This window comes from Aspergillus aculeatus (assembly GCF_001890905.1).
Source record: "Aspergillus aculeatus ATCC 16872 unplaced genomic scaffold ASPACscaffold_8, whole genome shotgun sequence".
In the NCBI taxonomy this organism is placed as follows: Eukaryota; Fungi; Ascomycota; class Eurotiomycetes; order Eurotiales; family Aspergillaceae; genus Aspergillus; species Aspergillus aculeatus.
The window spans coordinates 991,475-1,010,648 of NW_017962983.1; the positions used below are offsets into that span (position 1 = coordinate 991,475).

A 19,174-nucleotide genomic window follows, 5' to 3' on the forward strand; every position below is an offset into this window, starting at 1 on the left:
TCAGATCATCAAGGGATATGTCTGCGAATAATGGCTTGAATCTGTCGACGCACCGCTAAGAGACATGTCTCGGAAGTGTTGAAATTCGCAAGATCGATCGTTGCAGACACCCCCCGCGGCCTCAAATGGACACAGGTATTTCATGGGGTCAATGTTGTGGCTATATGTCAGAGAACGATAGCCGTTTGCAACATTATCAACGTAGCTTGGGTGGTAGCGGTAAGCCTTGAAATGCTTTAGTGGACTATCGTATTGCGTGAATGTGGTAAGGCTGTCATAGGGATCCCGCTCATTCTACTACTCATTAGCATCAGATTACCGGCCGCGACTGAGGAGCCTCGCACATCCAAAGGGCTGATTCGAGCAAAACTTCGTGGTTGGTGAACAGCCAAGCCCTGGTCATTTTCAGTTAGCGGCTCGCTGGCCTTGGTAACCTCGTTGGATGGAAATTCAGAGTCGTCGGTAGGCTCAACAGGAGCAAGAGAAGCAGGACTAAAAGGGGGTGAGTAAGCGGAACCGGCTGGGCTTGCAGTCAATTCTGGCTCGGGAGGCTCATAAGCGTCCGATACAGACGATTCACGAGATCCTCGGTCCTGTACTTCAGGTGCTGATCCCTCCATATGTTCATCAGACGTAACATTGACCTGGGATTCAGCATTAGTGAGTTGCGATTGCTTTAGCGAGGAGCCATCCAAATCCGACCCGGCCGGGGTTTCCTGCTCAGTCTCTTGAGTTGGGTCGTTCTGAGCGTGGGTTTCTGCAGTGGCTGGCGCAGAGCTTCTGGCTACTGATTCTTCCGACGCGACCGACGCGGAATCGTCGCTTTCGCTTTCGCTTTCGCTGGATTCGTCCATCGACGAGCTCATCGAATCAGACGATGAAGTAGCCATTTGCTCTTCGTCAGCATCGTCCATGACACTATCTTTCTCATGTTCCGCATTAGATACCGCGGCGTCCGAAGCAGATACATAGTCAGTAGCGGGTAAAGCTTCGTTATGCACGGGCATTTGGGCATTTGTTGCCTCGGGAACCTGATTTGTGATAGGCCGAGGAGGCAATTCATGGGTAGTTGCTAAGCACGGTTCAATCAGCGCCAAATCCTCGATTTCGCAAGAATGGCATAAATACAAGTAGGACTTACCGATAAGATCTGCATCTGCTGGTTCTTCAGTCTGCACTTGGCGGAGGGCTAACTCTATGTCATCAAGTGTCACGTCCTGCAACTCCTGGCCAAGAGCTTCCAATTCATGTAAAAGCTGCCGGCGACCTTCTTTCCCCTTGGTGATTTGAGATAATAGCGAATTCTGCTCCTGATTCACCTCGGCCAGCCTTGCCTCGGACTTGTTTATTTCGTGATCCAGGGCAGGGATACCAGACTCGATTTCCTGCTTCCGCAAGAGTTTGGCTCGCATCTCTTCTAGTTTGAGAGCATCTTTAGGGAGTGAAGATACTTGTTCCATCAGCTGGGAAGTAGCCTCGTCCAGCTTGGGCACCTGATTCACACTGGTGTTCTCATTGATGGCGACATCGGCCGTCACTGAATCAACAGGCGGCGTTGGCAGGTCCACAGCACGAGGGGACTGCGTGCGACTAGCTGCTAGCTTCGCCTTTTTCCGTTCCTCAAGCTCGGCAATCCGACGGTGCATCGCCTTGATTTCCAAGTCCTTACGGCGAAGATGCTCCTGATGCTCTTGATCGTAATTCCGTCCATTGGGAGTCACTGACGTAGAGAACCCCTGACTGAGTGATGTTGCTGGCCGCTGAGGTAACGAATCTGTGGTCATCGGAGTGCGCCGGAGAAGTCTCTCAACATCCTGCGACACGTTTCCTGGCAGTGTATCAACGTCCATGCTATCATTCTCGTCATCTCCATAAAACTCATCGTCGCTAATATCGATGATAAGCCTCGCAGGTTCAGCAACGACGTGGTTTGACCCATTACCGAATGACTTTTTGAGCATGGGAACGGGTTCGTCAAAGTCAGAAGCTCGCGGTCTCTTGCGCTGATTTGTGCGTGTTTGGCTACCTGTATCGGCAACATGCTGAACAGGCGCAGCATTCAACTCTTCCGTTATGACCGGTTCCTGACTTTCGGTCATGAAAAGCCCTGGAATACGGGATTGAGGTGAAAATTCTGGGTCCGGCGGGCGCTCAGGCAAAGGGTGCTGAATTGGAGTCAAGTTCGTGGCCTGTGAGGTATCTGTATTGTTGGTGTGCTCTTCGTTTGGCTCAGATGGCGTTGAATCTGGCTGCGATTTCTGCAAAGTCCTCATTAACCCTTGTTTCTTGAGTTGTTCGATTCTTTGTCTGGCGAGTTCGGTTTGTGCTTTATTCTTCTCCTTCACGCGCGCTTCCTTCTCTAGCGTCGGAGCATCGCGTGAGGGAAGTGTCGTCGTTTTGCCGGCATCAGTCAAATTCGAGCTCGGAGAAGGTATGGTTTCTTTTGCAGCTGCGGTCTGCGACGGCGTGGATGTGGGGGTCTTTGCCGCTTTCGCCGCAAGCATGCGGGCAATGACTTCCTTCCGCTCCATTGGTTTGCCCGTTACATCCTGCTGTGTGGATGGCGGAGGAGAGACAACAACATTCATGGGGTCTTGCTGCGCAGCAGCCTTCGGAGAAGTCGCAACCTTGGCAACTGGTTGATCTAGACCGTGCCCTGCAGTACGACCACTTGGAGAGGAGGTAGAAGCGGGTGAGTTCGACTCGACATCAGGTTGCGGAGTAGGAATTTTGATGCCAACGTCCTCGTAAAGTTGACGAAGAACAAGAGGGTCAATGCCTTCTCTCACCAATTCATTGTAGCGAATATTGTGAGGAGCTAAACTCAGAAGTGCCCCTTGGGCCTGAACGCGCAACTGAGCCGTGGGCTTCATGTCGTACCATAGTCGGACAGGATTATTCTCAATCACATCATTGTTCGCTGGCTCGTATGTGCGGTCGCTGAGTAAATTCGACATAGCAGCGCCATCGAGGCCAATATTGTTCGGACAAGGAGATTCAGCACGTATTGTAAGAGCTGGGTTATAAGCTGCCAGACTGTAAGCAAGATATATCGACGAGGTGAAGTGTAAGTGACATACGAGAGCCGCTGCTCCGAGATGACGAAAGATCTTCCATTGAGCTCTCGGTACTTGTTACGTTTAATCCTCCCTTCTTAGTATCTCTGGAAGATATGGGTACGGAAGAAGTTGACGTGTTTAAAATGTCGGCGCCAGGTAGGTTTCGAGAATCCCCGCGCATACTGCCGACTTTTCCATTTAGTTTTAGGTGTTCTTGCACATCTTTCGGTGGTCGTGACGATGCAGCAGCCGTTTCGGATCCCTTCGGTTGGAACGGTAGATCATCTCCATCAGTAAGCTCGCCTTCTTCGCGATCAAGGTCCATATTGGAGTTGGATGTGCTTGAAACTTGTGAATCCGCAGGGGTCGAGACCTCTTGAACAAGGCGGGACTGTGGTTCACTCGGTGTATAACCGGATTGGTGCATAAGAGGGGCGGAAGGCGCTGGGATAGAGGGGTATCTCAGAGGCGGCATCTGAATCGGAGGAAATGGCGGAGGTGGGAATGGGGAAGAGGTGAATGGGGCCATGAAGCCGAATAGCGGCGGCGGTATTTGTCCAGGCGCGCCCGGGCCTCCGAGCCCCGGCAGATGTGAGTTGGCCATATGACTATCTTGATTACCAGGAAGCGCAGCCCCTTCGGGGTGAGATGGCGGAACGGCAGTCTGGTTGTGAATATAGGGGAAATGATGATGAGGAAGTAAGGAAGGCATGGATGAGGAGGGAGTCGGGTTTGACGGAAGCCACTGAGGTGGTGTATAATTTGGTCCCGCGAAGGAGGGTGTCGGAGGGTAGTTTGACATGGTTAGAGGGCGAATGGACAGCAAAGCATGCAAAAGGTGACTGTAGATATCTGCTGTACCGAGTAAGTAAAAGAGCAGCTTTCAAAAGTCTACAGCGTAGATTTCGGTATCGCACATCGGAGGAGGGGGTGCGGGTGGGACTAAAGTAACTTATAATCACAGCCGAGTCATGAAAGGAGGAAAGAAAAGTCGCGTCGGGGAGAGAGCCAACAGCACACTTTGGCTATACATGAAGGTATCTATGCCATATGCGAAATAAGCACGTATCCTTACTTGATTAGTGCAGATAACGCGATTACTTCGGTGAAGGCGAGTGATGCCAAAGATGGAGAAGGGGAAGGGTGGAGGATGGGTAGATGAAAGACAGGTAAATTAGCGTAGCGTATGTGTAACGGAAGGGGAGGTTCCAAGAGAGTTGAGTTGAGTCTCGCTCCAGACCTTCAGTCCTCCCGAAAAAGATCCGGGGTCACGTGATGTGACGGATGCACAACCGATGCGGACTAGCAGCCGATCTGCACCCGCGGGAACGAGGAACGAGGGACATAAACAAACAGACGGAGAGAGGTGGAGCTGGTCACTCAGTCAGTGACGACGCTGGCTGGTGGTGACGCTCAAGTCTACCTAACTCACCAATCTACCAACCTACCTTACTACCTTACACACTCCACTCCTTGTTTCCCTCGATCTAATCTTACATTTCCCACTTCTCCCACTTCTCCCACTTCCACCGCTCAATTTCAAGGTTCCCACCTTGTCTCCCCTCTTCTGCTTTCCTTCTTTCAACTCGGCCTGCATGCTTTGCTAAGACGCTACTAGACAGCTCTTTCTTTGGGCTTTCCTCGTGTCCAGACTGTCTTATTGCTATTGTTATGATTACACGACCCTCTTGTTGAATAATGTTTCATTGTTGAATTACAGACGACATGCTTCCCTCTCAATCCAATGGCTCTCCCAAACGAGTCAACCCTTTCAGTCGCGCCACGCCATCACCTTCTTCCTCTCCCAGCCAGCAGGCAAGAGGGCTGCGCCCCAAGTCTGCTGTCGTTGCATCGCCCAGTAAATTCCAAGAGGCACGAGGGCATTTCCGAAACGCCTCGTCAGTCTCGCAAGCATCTACTTCTTTAGTTCCTCGACCGGGAATTCGCCAGAGATCAGGCTCGTTGAGGAATGATGCTGCATCTGGGACCTTTGCGCCGGAGTTCATAAAGACGGAAGAGCTCCGGCGCGGAGCCGATCAGATCCGGGGTCTGGAAGGCGACAATGACTTCTCTGGGAACAAATATGTCTGGCTACGTGACCCTGAGAAGGCATTCATACGTGGACTGGTGCTGGAGGAAGATGAAGGTGGTCGGCTACTCGTTCAGACCGACGATGGAGAGGTACTTTGCGTTGTGCGATGGACCCGAGACGCATTGGCTGACTTTCACAGCAACGAGAGGTCGAAGTCGACCAAGTGGACAAGGTCAACCCGGCGAAGTTCGACAAGGCTGATGATATGGCCGAATTGACGCATCTAAACGAGGCCTCGGTGGTTCACAACCTGCATACCCGATACCAAGCCGATCTCATATATGTTAGTAGCTGAATGCGATCCCGACCACCTTACCCGTTTGAGCTGACTTGTCGTTTGCTAGACATATTCGGGCCTGTTCCTTGTCACCATCAATCCTTACTGTCCTCTGCCAATTTACTCCAACGAATATGTCAAGATGTACAAGGGACGAAATCGGGATGAAAACCGCCCCCACATATTTGCTATGGCGGACGAGGCATTCCGCAATTTGGTAGAGGAAGGAGAGAACCAGAGCATCCTGGTCACGTAAGTTTAATTCCGACGTTTGTCATGGAAGCTGGATGGAGTTAAAGCTGACGACGATATCAAGTGGAGAGTCAGGCGCAGGTAAGACCGAAAACACCAAGAAGGTTATCCAGTATCTTGCAGCCGTTGCGACTACGGATACGCCCTACGCTCGGTCAGGAAACAAGCACTTGTCGACATTGTCACAGCAAATTCTTCGCGCGAATCCGATTCTCGAAGCATTCGGTAACGCGCAAACTGTTCGGAACAACAACTCCTCCCGTTTCGGCAAGTTCATCAGGATTGAGTTCTCTCGAGCTGGCCAGATATCAGGCGCGTCCATCAACTGGTACCTCCTTGAGAAGTCTCGTGTTGTGAAACCAAATGCAAACGAGAGAAATTACCACATCTTTTACCAGCTTTTGAAAGGTGCAGACCAGAAGTTAAAAGAGTCTTTGCTCTTGTCGGACTTGCAGATCCAAGATTTCGCGTACACCAGAGATGGTAACGAGACGATTGCAGGGGTCTCTGATGAGGAGGAGTGGAACCTGTTAGTCGAAGCGTTCCACGTGATGAACTTTTCAGATGAAGATCAGATGTGCATCTTGCGCACGATCGCTGCTGTTCTTCACCTGGGAAACGTAACAATTGTGAAGGCAAGCTTACGGGCCGATCAAGCTGCCCTGGCCCCCGATTCATTGAACAGTATAGAAAGAGCCTGTCATTTGCTTGGGATCGCACCAGAGCCTTTCGTCAAAGGGTTGCTACATCCGAGAGTTAAGGCGGGGCGTGAGTGGGTGGAGAAGGTCCAGACTCCGGAGCAGGTCCGGCTTGCTCTCGATGCCCTGGCCAAGGGTATTTACGAGCGTGGCTTTGGCAACCTTGTTGACCGCATCAACGGCCAACTCGACCGTAGCACAGTCACTGGTGATGATAGTTACTTCATTGGAGTTCTTGATATTGCTGGTTTCGAGATTTTCGAGAACAACAGTTTTGAGCAACTGTGTATCAATTACACCAATGAGAAACTTCAACAGTTCTTCAACCACCATATGTTCGTCCTAGAGCAGGAAGAATACGCAAGAGAGCAAATCGAGTGGCAGTTTATTGACTTCGGGAAAGACCTGCAGCCAACAATCGACTTGATTGAATTGACCAACCCCATCGGTATATTCTCTTGCTTGGATGAAGACTGCGTCATGCCAAAGGCCACTGACAAAACCTTCACCGAAAAGCTACACTCGCTTTGGGATCGCAAATCTGCCAAGTATCGTGCCTCCCGTCTTAGCCAGGGATTTGTGCTCACGCACTACGCGGCTGAGGTGGAATACGACACTGATGGCTGGCTCGAGAAGAACAAGGATCCGCTTAACGACAACATAACTCGTCTTCTCGCTCATTCGGACGAGCCGCATGTTGCGAATCTCTTCTCTGATTGTGGTGACCTTGACGACGATACTGATTACCCAAAGAGCCGTGTGAAGAAGGGACTTTTCCGCACCGTTGCCCAGCGGCACAAAGAGCAATTGGCCAAGTTAATGCAGCAACTGAACTCTACTCATCCCCATTTCGTTCGATGCATCATTCCCAACCACAAAAAGCGTCCTAAGATGCTGAATGCGCCTCTTGTCCTCGATCAATTGCGATGCAACGGTGTACTCGAGGGCATCAGAATTGCGCGCACAGGCTTCCCCAACAGACTAACATTTGCTGAGTTCCGTCAACGTTATGAGGTGCTGTGCCAGAAGATGCCGAAGGGCTACCTGGATGGCCAAAATGCCGCACACATGATGCTACAGAAGCTTGAGATGGACCCTACATGGTACCGAGTCGGTCGTACAAAAGTCTTCTTCCGGGCCGGTGTTTTGGCCGAATTGGAAGAGAAACGAGACCAGCTTATCCGTACCATCATGACCCGCTTTCAGTCTGTTGCTCGAGGCTTTGTGCAACGGCGAATCTTAAACAAACGTCTTTACCGAGCCGAAGCTACGCGAATCATCCAGCAGAATTTCCGAGTCTATCTGGATATGAAGGCTAATCCCTGGTGGAGATTGTTTTCAAGAATGAAGCCCCTCCTTGGTGAGACACGGACGGCCAGCGAAGTCAAGAAGCGAGATGAGAAGATCAAGGAGTTGGAGCTGAAGATGAACCAAGATCTGGCAAACCGGCACAAGCTCGAGGAGGAAAGGCGCCGGACAGAGATTGAAATCCAAAAAATCCAACAAACTCTGGAGAGCGAACGGGCTCTGGCTCTCGATAAGGAGGAGATCTTCAAGAGACTTCAACTCCGGGAAGTTGAACTAAGTGAGAAGCTGGCTGGTGCCATTGCCGATCAGGAGAGTCTCGAGGATCAACTGGATGATCTCATCGCAGCGAAGAAAAAGACAGACGACGAGCTTGAGCTGCGGATCACCCAACTTGAACAAGCGGGCGAGATAATCCAACGTTTCGAGAACGAGAAGCGAGAGATGCAGGCTCGACTTGAAGATATTGAGGGCGAGTTGGCCGAGGCGACAAGAACCTCTTCAGAGAAAGACGCCGAAGTCCAGGAAATTGGTCAGGAAATCAAGATGCTCCAGAGCCATCTCAGCCTTAAAGAACGCAAGCTTCAAGATCTGGAGGCGAAGCTGCTGAAGACAGATCAAGACCTGGAGGTCAAACATGCGAGGACCTCAAAGGAGTTGGATCAGTCCAAGAAACACATTAAGGAGCTCGTCGAGGAGAATCGCACTATCCGACAGCAGATATCCGAGCTGTCGTCAACATCAACGGGGTATGAAGAGATGCTTCGTCGGAAAGAGAGCGAGATGGCAGTGCTTCGTAACGATGCGAAGAAGCACGAGGATGAGAAGCGCCAGCTAGAATCCGAGAAGGCTACGCTTTCAACCCGCCATGATAATATGCAACGACGACTGCGCGAGCTTCAAGCTGAAAGTGACGCTATGCTGTCTGAAAGGATTCAACTTGAGCGTGAAGCCGCTGACGTCAAGAAGCTGTTAGAGGAGAAGATCTCTGAAGACGCCGAAGCTGGTGAGAGTCGAAAGCTCCTTGAACAGCAGATCCAGGAGCTTAAGGCACAACTTTTCAAGGCGCAGGCAGATCTGAGTCGGGAAAGGCAGTCCCGGGATGATGTCCAGATGCTCGCCGAGCACAACCTGGCAGAATTGAAGGATAAGTACACCGCACTCAATGAATCAAAGATCATCATTGAGAAAGAGATGTACATCCAGCAAGACACTCTGCGTCGCGCCACTGAGGCCCGCGTTGCTGCTGAAGAGTCGCGGAAGGAGCTGCAGACTGAGCTGATCCAGCTTAGGGACCGCTTCACCAAGGTCGAAACTGCTCGATTGGATGCGGAAGCTGACATTGAGCGCAACATTATGAAGCAGGCTACCGAACGTCTGCAGAGTGTCCAGAAAGACCTCGATACTCGGTCTCACCAATTAGAGGAGCTCGAGGCTGAAAGATCCCGACTTGCCGTCAGAGAACAAGAGCTGATGAACGCCATTGCTGAGTCTGACAACTTCCGCATTCGCCATGACCAAGCCAAGGAGCGTCTCGAACGAGAATTGGTAACCTTGAAGGGCAGACTCACAGCGTCAGAGAATGATAATCGTGCTCTCCTTACCAAGATCCAGCAAAAGAATCTTGACATAGCCAGGTCAACCTCAAGGGCAAGTGACAACCAACGGCTTCGTATCACCAACCTTCAAAAGGAGAAGGCTAAGTTGGAAGAAGACAATAAGAAGCTTACCCGTCAGCTTGGCGACCTCCATGTCTCAATCACATCGCTGGAGAAGCAGAAGGAGAAGCTTTCTCTCAGCTTGGAAGACTTGAACCACGAAGTCAACAGAGAGCATAAAGCCAGCCGTAACGCTGAGAAGGCCGCGTCTACAGCGGGAATTCAGCTCGCGGAAGCTAACAGAAACCTGGAGACGGAAAGACAACTCCGCACACAGGCACAGACCAACACACGTCAACTCCAGAACTCTCTTGATGGTGCAAATAAGGAGATCGAGGATTTGCATCGTCAGCTGATGCTGCTACACAAGGTCGTGGAACCCGAGGCGGATCCTTTCGATTCAACGTGGGAAAAGGTACAGCCTGACCTCTCCAAAAAGATCGACCTGGCTCATTTACTTGAAGCCACCAGAAGCAAGCTGCAGGTGACCGAGGAGAAATATAGTCGGGCCGAGAGCCAGTTGTCGGAAATGCGCCGTCGTCATGGCGATGAGATGAAGGAGCTCGATGCGCGATATGCCTCCTCGAAACGGGCATTACTCGAGGAGATCGACCAGAACCAGGTTGCGGGAAATCGTACACCAACCCATCTCCGAAAGAACTCCGACAACATTGCAAAGAAGTTTGGCACGCCCACGACTCCCAACCGGAAACTGAACTTCAACGAAATGGCAGACTCCGCTCGCTCCGATAGGACCGTGGACACCGTAGGCTATCAGAAGCGGATGGACATGGCGGCAGAAATCGAGGAGCTTCAAAACAAGCTCCAAATAAGCGAAATGCAGAACAAGCATCTCCAGAATCAGCTTGCGCAAGCATCCCCAGCCCGCGATATGTGGCAGGATGACTCTGTACGCCGAATGCAGTTGCTTGAGCGTGAAAATGGCCGTCTGCATGAGCAGCTTGATGATTCAGCAAGGAAGCTCTCGGCAATGGAGAAGAGTATCCATACGGGAGAGCTCTCGCTCCGCGACATCCAAGCCAAGTCCCACGAAGAACTCTACGATCTGATAAACTCGCAAGAGCAGTCGAGGAGAGCATTGCTTCAGGTACACAAGGAAACCATGGCAGAGTTCGGTGACTCCAAGGCTCAACTGGAGAAACTCAAGCGCGCCAAGGCCACATTGGAGGTAGAGCTACGTGACACCCGCTCTGAGTTCCAAGAGGTGCAAGATGCACGGGATCAGGATGCCATCAGCCGGAACCAACTTCTCGAAGAGTTCTCTGATCTTCAAATCCGGCTTGATGCGGAGACCTCAAAAACCGCTGATCTTGCATCGAGTCTGAGCCTCTACAAGTCCCGAGCGGATGAATATTTCAACAAGCTTGAGCAGGCAGAGATCACTGTCCTCAAGGCCACTCGGGCTGAGCAGTTTGCCAAAACCCAAGCCCAGGAGGCCGAGGATACTTGCGCTCAGATCATGGCCGAGCGGAAACAGATGGATGCTCTTGTCGAAGACCTGCAACGCCAAACACAATCTCTCGAAGCGCGAATGGAGGATCAGGCGGCAGAGCTACAAGCTGCCCTCCAGGCTAAGCAGCGTCTCCAAAACGAGCTTGAAGATTACAGAAACCAGCGTGCCATTGACATTGAGGACAAGGAAACCTCTATGGAGCAGACCAGACAGAAGTATCAGCGCGAATTCTCAACCCTCAACAACGAACTTGAAATGGAGCGTGAGAAGGTGCTGAATGTTCGCGGTGAAAATGCCCGCCTGCGCGAGGAGCTCGAAGATCTCCGCAGTAAGTGGGACAACGAGGTTCTGAACAGCTCAACCTGGGCAAAGGAGAAGGCCCGCATGGACATTATGCTCCAAGATGTGACGACCTCTCGTGATGAGGCGGTATCTGCGCACAACGAGGCTCAGGGCAAGGTCGTGTCCTTGCTATCACAAGTCCGGACCCTGCGTACTTCAGTTGATGACGTGACCGCAGAGCGCGACATGCTACTTACAGAGAAGAAAACTCTGGAAACGCGCTTGGCTGAAGCCGGTGCAAGACTTGAAGATCTCGTCAAGGGAGAGAGTCCCTCTATGCGCAATGCTGCAAGCATGGACCGTGAATTACTAGAGCTGAAGTCCAAACTTGCTCAACAAGAAGATGTTTCCGCTGCTGCTGTCGGCAAGATGCGGCGCGCGGAGGCTCTGGTGATGGAAATGCAAAAGGAAGTTACTGCTGAGAGAGAGAACAATGCCCAACTCTTCAAAGACAAAGCTGCGCTCGAGAAGCAACTAAAGGAATCACAGCTGCGTTGCGTCGACTTGGAAACTAAGAGCTACTCTTCTGGTAGCCAGGACGTACGCTTCCTGCACAAGAGAATCAAGGAGGTAAGTCTATCCCCTCCGCATACAAGGGGACGACCCTTTGGATCACTAACCAATCCCGATAAATAGCTGGAAACACACCTTGAGGAGCAGGAGTCTAAGCAAAGTTCTGAACAACGCTCGTTGCGTAACGTTGACCGAACAGTGAAGGATCTCCAATCCCAGATTGAGCGACGTGATAAGATGAATGCACAGCTGAACGATGACGTCACCAAGACACGCGCAAAGATCGACCGACTCCTGCGCGACATCGAGGAACTTCAACAAAGTGAATCCGAAGCACAGCTTCAGGCGCGTCGAGCGGAACGAGAACTGCGGGAAGAACGGGAGAAGCTACTCCGGGTGGAGCGAGAACTGGAGGGCTGGAGAGGCCTCCGGGTTGAACGGGGCAGCGCAATCGGACGGATCGGCGCATGGAGTGATGCGGGCAGCAGACGGGGCAGCAGCGTGTACAACTCCGGCGACATACCACAACGGATGCCCAGCAACACGAAAGGCTTCTTGTAAGACTATGACGACCTGGCAGAATGACTCTACTACACATCTGCCTACTAATTCGAGACTCGGGCGCTAAATCTTCATCCAGGGCCTGAGCGACAACTTACGAACATGACTTGATTGAAGCCCTGCATGGCTACGGAGTGTGATTGGATTTGCGGCGTATGGTTTTGGTCTTATATGGTATTTGATATGATGTGTCTGCGCACTTTATTGATCTTCATAGGAACCGCTATGCAGGTCCCTGATGCAATTTTTGATGACTTCTGATGGGAACATACCTATCGGCATGATTGTATACTTGAACGACTGCTTTTATAATCGTCCAGACAGACCACAGTAATTGTACATGGCCTTGGGGTCCCAATACAACTTAGAGAAGCTTGAGATGCCGCATATTGCTCAGACCTTTACGTATGTTCTTCGACATCTGCTACGTCTGCTCGCCCTACATGGTAAGCCCATGTATATATCTAGTGCGGGTACTCTACTACTTGGCCGCCACTGCCACTGGAACTTATTGACGTGGTTCTCGATTCTTAGTATATAGAAGCCTACTAAGATTATAATTTGTAGATTATTTGACTAGCTTAATTATACTTGGACCATACAGAAGGTCGGCTCTATGAGCTAGATATTAAGGTCAAGCCAACGTGGTGCTGCAAGCCGACGGAGCGCTCCTAGCCGCGCGGCTACGCTTGGCGCTCGCTTGGAGCGGGCGGCGGGCGAATCCACTCCAGCTTGGGACGTTAAGACTCCATGCCTCTCTACTTTGCACCTCAACCTCTCTGTCTCGAGCGCCCACCTCGAACGGGATCCGCCCGCGTCGCTTTTCAAGATGGTAAGTTTTCGATCAAGGAAATTATTTCCTGACTCGCTTTCGTGCGAGACATACCCCTCCGGCTGCATAGCCTTCCCCGCCGAAACAAACAAGCTCTTCGTTGCCCACCGAACCCACCTTTACCTGCTCCAATTCCCGCCACAAGTTGGGCTCTTGCTGCCTAGGAAAAAATAGCCACTACAATGCCCCCATTTCTGCCCCCTCCCCCTTTACAGCTATACGATGGAACTAACCCAATCCCCGTTCTGCGATATATAGGCGCGTAACAGCGAAAAAGCTCAGTCGATGCTCTTCCGGTTCCGGGCCCAACAGGCCGCGGACCTCGGAATCATCGACATTGGCCGCACCCGGCGGCCCAAGGCCATCACCTCGGTCGACTCGATTCCCATGTGCGAGAAATGGCGCGGCCAGGTGCTGAAGGAGATCTCGCGGAAGGTGTCGCGCATCCAGGAGCCCAGCCTGAGCGACTACCAGATCCGCGACCTGAACGACGAGATCAACAAGCTGATGCGGGAGAAGTGGACGTGGGAGATGCAGATCCGCAACCTGGGCGGGCCCAACTACATGCGGGGGTCCGGCCGCGTTTTCGACGACGACGGCCGCGAGATCCCCGGCGGCGGCAAAGGGTATCGGTACTTCGGGCGGGCGAGGGAGCTGCCCGGCGTGAAGGAGATGTTTGAGGCGGCGGCTCGGCGCGGTCGGCCTGCCGAGGAGGATGATGCGGATGCTGCTGGCGGTGGTGGGGTTAAAGGGAGGGGCGGCGACATTGCGACGAAGAAGGTCGATGCCAATTACTTCGGGTATGGGTTGGATGAGGAGGATGGCTCGCTGCTGGCGTATGAGAAGCAGAAGGAGAAGGAGGCTGTGGAGCGACTGCGCAAGAAGGGCCATGATGGTGATGATGGGTGGGAGCCGTTGCCGGGCGATGCTGGGGATGGGGTCGAGTGGAGGCTGCCCAGTCTGGAGGAGGTGCAGGAGGAGCTGGTCGACCGGAGGAGGAGACGGCTGCTGGATAAGATCTCCTGAGGCGATGGGATGGGGAATTCTGAATCTGTGTGCTCTGGAGTTTGTGGCTTATATTTCTGTTTATTTGTGATGTCATCTTGGGGTCTTCTCGGGGTGTTTCTCTTCTACTGTCATATTTGTTTCTATGGCGTTCTGGTTGCTTTTTTCACCCATATGTTGTGTTCTCTCGCCGCTTCTCACATATGTTTGCTTTGACATTTGTTATTTCATACGCGGTGCTGCCCCCCGCTGGCAGGTTTACGATGCATCCTAAGGGAGGCAAAAGCATATTGATGATACCAACATGATTCGTTCTTTTGTACAACACATGGTTGCGAGCTATGTTAGTTTATGTGCGAGATGTGGTTATTTACAGCTTGGGTTGCTTCCGTGAGAGCTTGTCAGCCTTCAGCGCCTGCGTCCGACTGATAATGGGCTCCCGCTCTCTACCTTCCAACAGCCGTTGCTCCTCGGCATGCAGGTCATCGAGGATGAACTTGCCCAGATCCCCAGCGCGCCATTTCTGGATGAAATGCAGGGCTGCGAGCTCCGTGTTGGGGATTCCGCCCTTGGCCAGAAGGCCTGTCTGGCGGGCGAAGTCATTCAAGAGTGGCATGATCTCATTTGTGGGAGATGACCATCGCTGATAGACTTGCGCATCGTTGAGGTTGATATGGTACAATAGATAGTCGGCCAGCGTGACGGGCGCGATGACCGAGTCCTTGACGCAGCCGCAAAGTGCCAATTTCAGCATGTTCTCCGCATCCGGCACATACGGCATGAAGACACCCGGCGTGTCCAAGACGTAGACATGAGAGCCATTCTCGCGTTCGATGATCTTCACGGGCGAGGCGATCTTGCGCGTGATACCCGGCTGGCCTCCAGTCCGTACGGCCTTGGCCTTTCCCACCCCCTGATTGCGCAGGTTATTGATCAACGTCGACTTGCCCACGTTGGGCATACCGACCACCATCACTCGAGTGCCGACGAGCCTTTCCGGAATCCCCGAGTCGTCACGCAGGTGTTTCAGGATGGTGCCGACGTCCATCCGAGACGATGAGCTGACGAAGAGCGAATCCCCGTTCTTGTTGAAAGTCCGAATGGTTTTCTCCGCCTGGAAATTTGACAAATTTCAATCAGTCATTTGGCACACACTCACATGTAGTAGTCTGAAAAGGGAGCAATCGAAGGCTATGCCACCAACCTGTTTTTGCGCCTTTGACCCAGATTCTGCACCCAGATCTCTCTTGGTATACACAACCAGTCGTCTCGTCTTCCCCAGCGCTTCCTCGAACATAGGGTTCATGGAGGTGACTGGTACCCGATAGTCCCGGCACTCGATGACATAGTCGATGGACGAGAGCATATTTTGCATCTTCCTCAAGCCAGCCCTATGGTGGCCCAGGAAGTACGACCGGGGGATCGACGCATAGTTGGGGAACACCTGGCGCGGGACAAATGTGGCGGCCATTATCGTATGTCCATTAAGGTGTAGATGCTGAGTTGTGCACTGCGTAGATTCACATAGAAACTGTTCTTGCTCATGATCAGAAAGACATGAGTGAGGTCAAGGTATGGACTGAATTGCGATGCTTGTTTTCCAAATGCTTTCTTGGAAGAGCGGCAATTTCGTTCGGAGATGAGGGCGGTCAGACAGGCGGTGTGAGTGGGTATAGTCACAATTTCCACAACGGGATATTTTCAGCCGACCTCACGATGCGAGAGACAAACCGCTCGTGGCTTGTTCTAGTCATGGCTGGTATCCAAGAGGAGCTCATATCCATCATGTGGTACATACTCTCTAATATACATTCAACAAAGCCATTTGTGGGACCGTCAGCATCAGATCATATGAGTTGAAGAACTCTTGGTACTTGGTTGTTCGTCTGGACGGGTCTGGACCGACCACTGCTCATCGCCGCAGAACAGATGCAAATATCAATTTTGACCGAGTCGAAGGCTAGACCCGGGTTTCGAGCAGGGATGCGCCAAAATTAGAACCGTGGTGCAAGCACATTCTGGTACCGTCTATCGTCCACGAGTACTATTTACCGGGGGCGATATGATACGTCATCTACCAAGCCCGGCCAAGGCGGGCAACAATCGTGACCATATTATCTCCCCCACAATCGCATCTTATTGTGGACCCCTCCACAGACTTCTACCCCAAGGTCATTGATCACAAAATGACTCTGATCTCTGCCTTTCGTCCACCATCTACTCGGGTATCGTCCTTGCGACTGAGGTCCCGCAAGCAGCGGAGATCGCCCAAGCGTAGTCCGCGTCGGCGCAGCCGCGAATTGCGACGGGATCGGGACGAGGATGAGGACGATTATAGCCACGATGAAGATGCACACTCCATAATCACCCCATCTAAACATACTCCCAGAGCTATCCGAGTCTTGCGTGGGTCTGTGGCTACTGGTGGTCCTTTGCGTCCTTTTCGCTTAGTCAAACAAGATATTTTGAACCTGCGTCGGCGATATGTCTCAGATTGGCAGATCTTCAACCAGCTGATATTCGCCAGTGCCGTCTATGTCTTCTTCACTAACCTTCTCCCTGGGATCACTTTTGCCAGCGACCTGTACGTCTTAACTGGCCAGCATTGGGGAACGATTGAGGTGGTGTTCAGTACTGGCCTATGCAGCATAATCTTCTCTTTGTGTGTACATACATCCAATTGTTTACATTGGGCGCAGGCTTACAGTTGTTCATAGATTTTCCATCCAACCCTTGACCATCCTCGGGGTCACTGGGCCCTTTTCAGTGCTCGCAGAGAATATCTATAAACTCTGCGATGAAGTCTTCAAGGTGCGCAGCACACGCAGCCCACTAGTGCAAGAGCGAAATCAAGGACTAATGGCATTCTAACAGATACCTTTCTTGCCTTTCATGGCCTGGTCACTAATACATGCTGGCTGGCTGCACTATGTCCTGGCAATCATAAATGCCCATGACTGGACAATGCGATATGTCACAACATTCGCCACGGAGATATTCTCCCTCCTCAACAGCATTATTTACTTCCACAAAGCAATTCAGGAGCTGGAACGAGCCCATGACAGTCTCTCGTTCGCAGCTTTCCTGTACGCCGTCATTGGTGCCGTTGGAACAATGCTGCTGGCAATTTTTTTGTCGACTGCAGAGAGCTGGCGTCCTTTGTTTCACCGATACATCCGCATGGGCCTGACCGAGTATGCCGCTGCAATCTCCATCATTGTCTTCATCGGACTTCCCCACATCGGCGAATTGGCTCATCTGGATAAGATGACCCTTCCCGTGAGCGCCTCCTTCAAGCCCACTTCTCCCGATCGCAATCAATTCTTCGTCGAATTCTGGCACCTACCCGTAACATGGGTCTTCGCCGCCATCCTCCCTGGGGTAATCATCACCATCCTCTTTTTCTTTGACCACGAAGTCAGTTCTATCATCTGCACCATCGACCGTTATGGGACCCGCAAGCCCGGCGGTTTCGCGTGGGACATCATCCTCCTTGGTACCACCACAGCTCTCTGTGGGATTTTGGGGATTCCACCAGCCAATGGCCTCCTCCCGCAAGCACCCCTCCACTCCGAATCCCTCATGCATACCGAGAAAGAGCAGCGCATCATCCTCGTCGACGGCGAGGAGAAGACCGAGACCTACGAGGTCAAACGCGTCTACGAGCAGCGATGGTCATCCTTTCTCCACGCCGCCGCCATCCTCCTCTTCGTCAGCCCACCTTTCATGAAAGTCCTTGGCTTGACCCCCACCAGCGTTCTAGCCGGTCTGTTCATGTTCATGGGCGAGCAAAGTCTCTCAGTGAAGTAAGCCTACACCAACTCTCCCTTTCACCCCAATCTCAACCCCTAGAAATATTATCAGCTAACCCACTAAACCTACTAACCAGTCCAATCCTCTACCGAACGTTCTACCTCCTCACCCCACCCTCCGAACTTCCCCCCCTCCCCGCCTCCCTCGCCACAACCCCTTCCACCACAAACACCCAAACCAGCAATCACCCTGAACCAACCACTCAAGAAGAAGATGCCCTCAATACTCCCTCCTACATCCCCATCCACCTTTACACCCTCCTCCAAATCATCATCACCGTCGCCATCTTCATCCTCACGCTCACGCGCGGCGCCCCCGCCTTCCCCGTGCTGATCGTCCTCCTCGTCCCCTTCCGCCTCTTGATCATGAAGCGATGGTGGCCCCGCGAGGTCCTTCGCTTCGTGGACGCGTGGGCATGCAAGGAGGGGACGCCGGAGGACGACGAAGATGCTGAAGCTGAAGCGCAAGCTCAAGCGGGTAGCAAGGGCGGGGCCCCGGGACAAGAGTCTTCGGGACCCGATGATGAGATCATCATACCTGCTGGGACGGAGGCGGGCCAGGGGTCTTCCGGGGTGAGTTCCGATAGTGGCGGTCTGTTTGTGGAGGGGAGGAGGTATGCCAAGGATGCCGGGGATTTGGGGAGTCGGTCGCATTTAAAGGAGGAGTTCGAGGATTTGGATCCTCGGGAGCTCGATGAGGAAGGGCGGGAGTGGCTTGAGCTCGAGGGTTGGGGGCGGCGGCCGGATGAGGAGGAGGGGAAGCGGAGACGGGTTTGATTTGTTGAGTTAGGGGTTTCTAGATATTAGAAGCGTGCTCTAGGTGAAGAACTTTCTTGCGCGGGAGCACCTAAATGGTTGTGATATTTTACGACGTCATGCTGGACTATATACAGCAAGAAAGCAATGTCCAGGTGAAATAGATTTGTGTCTATTTATATGATCATGATTCTGTGGAAGAAATGATGGAATCTTGATGGATTTACTGGCTTAAAGAGGAAAGTTTGATGCCTTGAGATTCTTGGAATTGGTAAGGAAGGAAGAAATCTACACGAGTTCGTGGTGTTTACATATTGGTAGTTCTGTTTGAAATCATGTGACCTCGCTGAAGCGAGGCGTTACACGCACACGCCGATACACCTCCGCAGCGAGTCACCCACGAAGCCTTCTTCCTTTCCAAATGAAGTAATATCTTGTTTTTCTTGGTGTTTTCGAACAGGCGAACACACACGGCCGGTAGGCCGTCCAGCTGGTACGGTCGTTGAGACCGTCCAGCTGGTATGCCTGATGAGGCAAA

General features: G+C 52.2%; 5 protein-coding genes across 5 annotated transcripts; 3 read left to right on the forward strand and 2 right to left on the reverse strand.

Moving 5' to 3' along the window:
• ASPACDRAFT_60685 (uncharacterized protein) lies at positions 1-3,861 on the reverse strand (the record flags this gene model as incomplete). Its single annotated transcript, XM_020203583.1, has 4 exons — positions 1-294; positions 345-1,072; positions 1,142-3,028; positions 3,081-3,861. 4 exons carry the CDS (start codon positions 3,859-3,861, stop codon positions 1-3), a joined length of 3,690 nt encoding a protein of 1,229 aa, XP_020056206.1.
• A 553-nt stretch (positions 3,862-4,414) lies between these two features.
• ASPACDRAFT_119706 (type II myosin) lies at positions 4,415-12,628 on the forward strand. Its single transcript, XM_020196270.1, has 6 exons — positions 4,415-5,240; positions 5,291-5,434; positions 5,496-5,680; positions 5,745-11,727; positions 11,794-12,227; positions 12,311-12,628. Exons 1-6 carry the CDS (start codon positions 4,785-4,787, stop codon positions 12,315-12,317), a joined length of 7,209 nt encoding a protein of 2,402 aa, XP_020056207.1. The 5' UTR covers positions 4,415-4,784; the 3' UTR covers positions 12,318-12,628.
• Positions 12,629-13,321: 693 nt separating this feature from the next.
• On the forward strand, positions 13,322-14,089 carry ASPACDRAFT_28952 (pre-mRNA-splicing factor ISY1; the record flags this gene model as incomplete). Its single annotated transcript, XM_020199601.1, has 1 exon — positions 13,322-14,089. A coding segment is annotated over one exon (768 nt), but the record flags the coding sequence as incomplete, so codon positions are not given.
• Positions 14,090-14,438: 349 nt separating this feature from the next.
• Positions 14,439-15,539, reverse strand: ASPACDRAFT_29030 (putative GTPase MTG1; the record flags this gene model as incomplete). Its single annotated transcript, XM_020199605.1, has 2 exons — positions 14,439-15,182; positions 15,273-15,539. The coding sequence occupies 2 exons, from the start codon at positions 15,537-15,539 to the stop codon at positions 14,439-14,441; spliced, it is 1,011 nt and encodes a 336-aa protein (XP_020056209.1).
• A 243-nt stretch (positions 15,540-15,782) lies between these two features.
• ASPACDRAFT_119710 (uncharacterized protein) lies at positions 15,783-19,153 on the forward strand. The gene is made up of 4 exons (XM_020196271.1): positions 15,783-16,730; positions 16,786-16,879; positions 16,943-17,874; positions 17,958-19,153. The coding sequence occupies exons 1-4, from the start codon at positions 16,255-16,257 to the stop codon at positions 18,655-18,657; spliced, it is 2,202 nt and encodes a 733-aa protein (XP_020056210.1). The 5' UTR covers positions 15,783-16,254; the 3' UTR covers positions 18,658-19,153.
• The last annotated feature ends 21 nt before the right edge of the window (positions 19,154-19,174 follow it).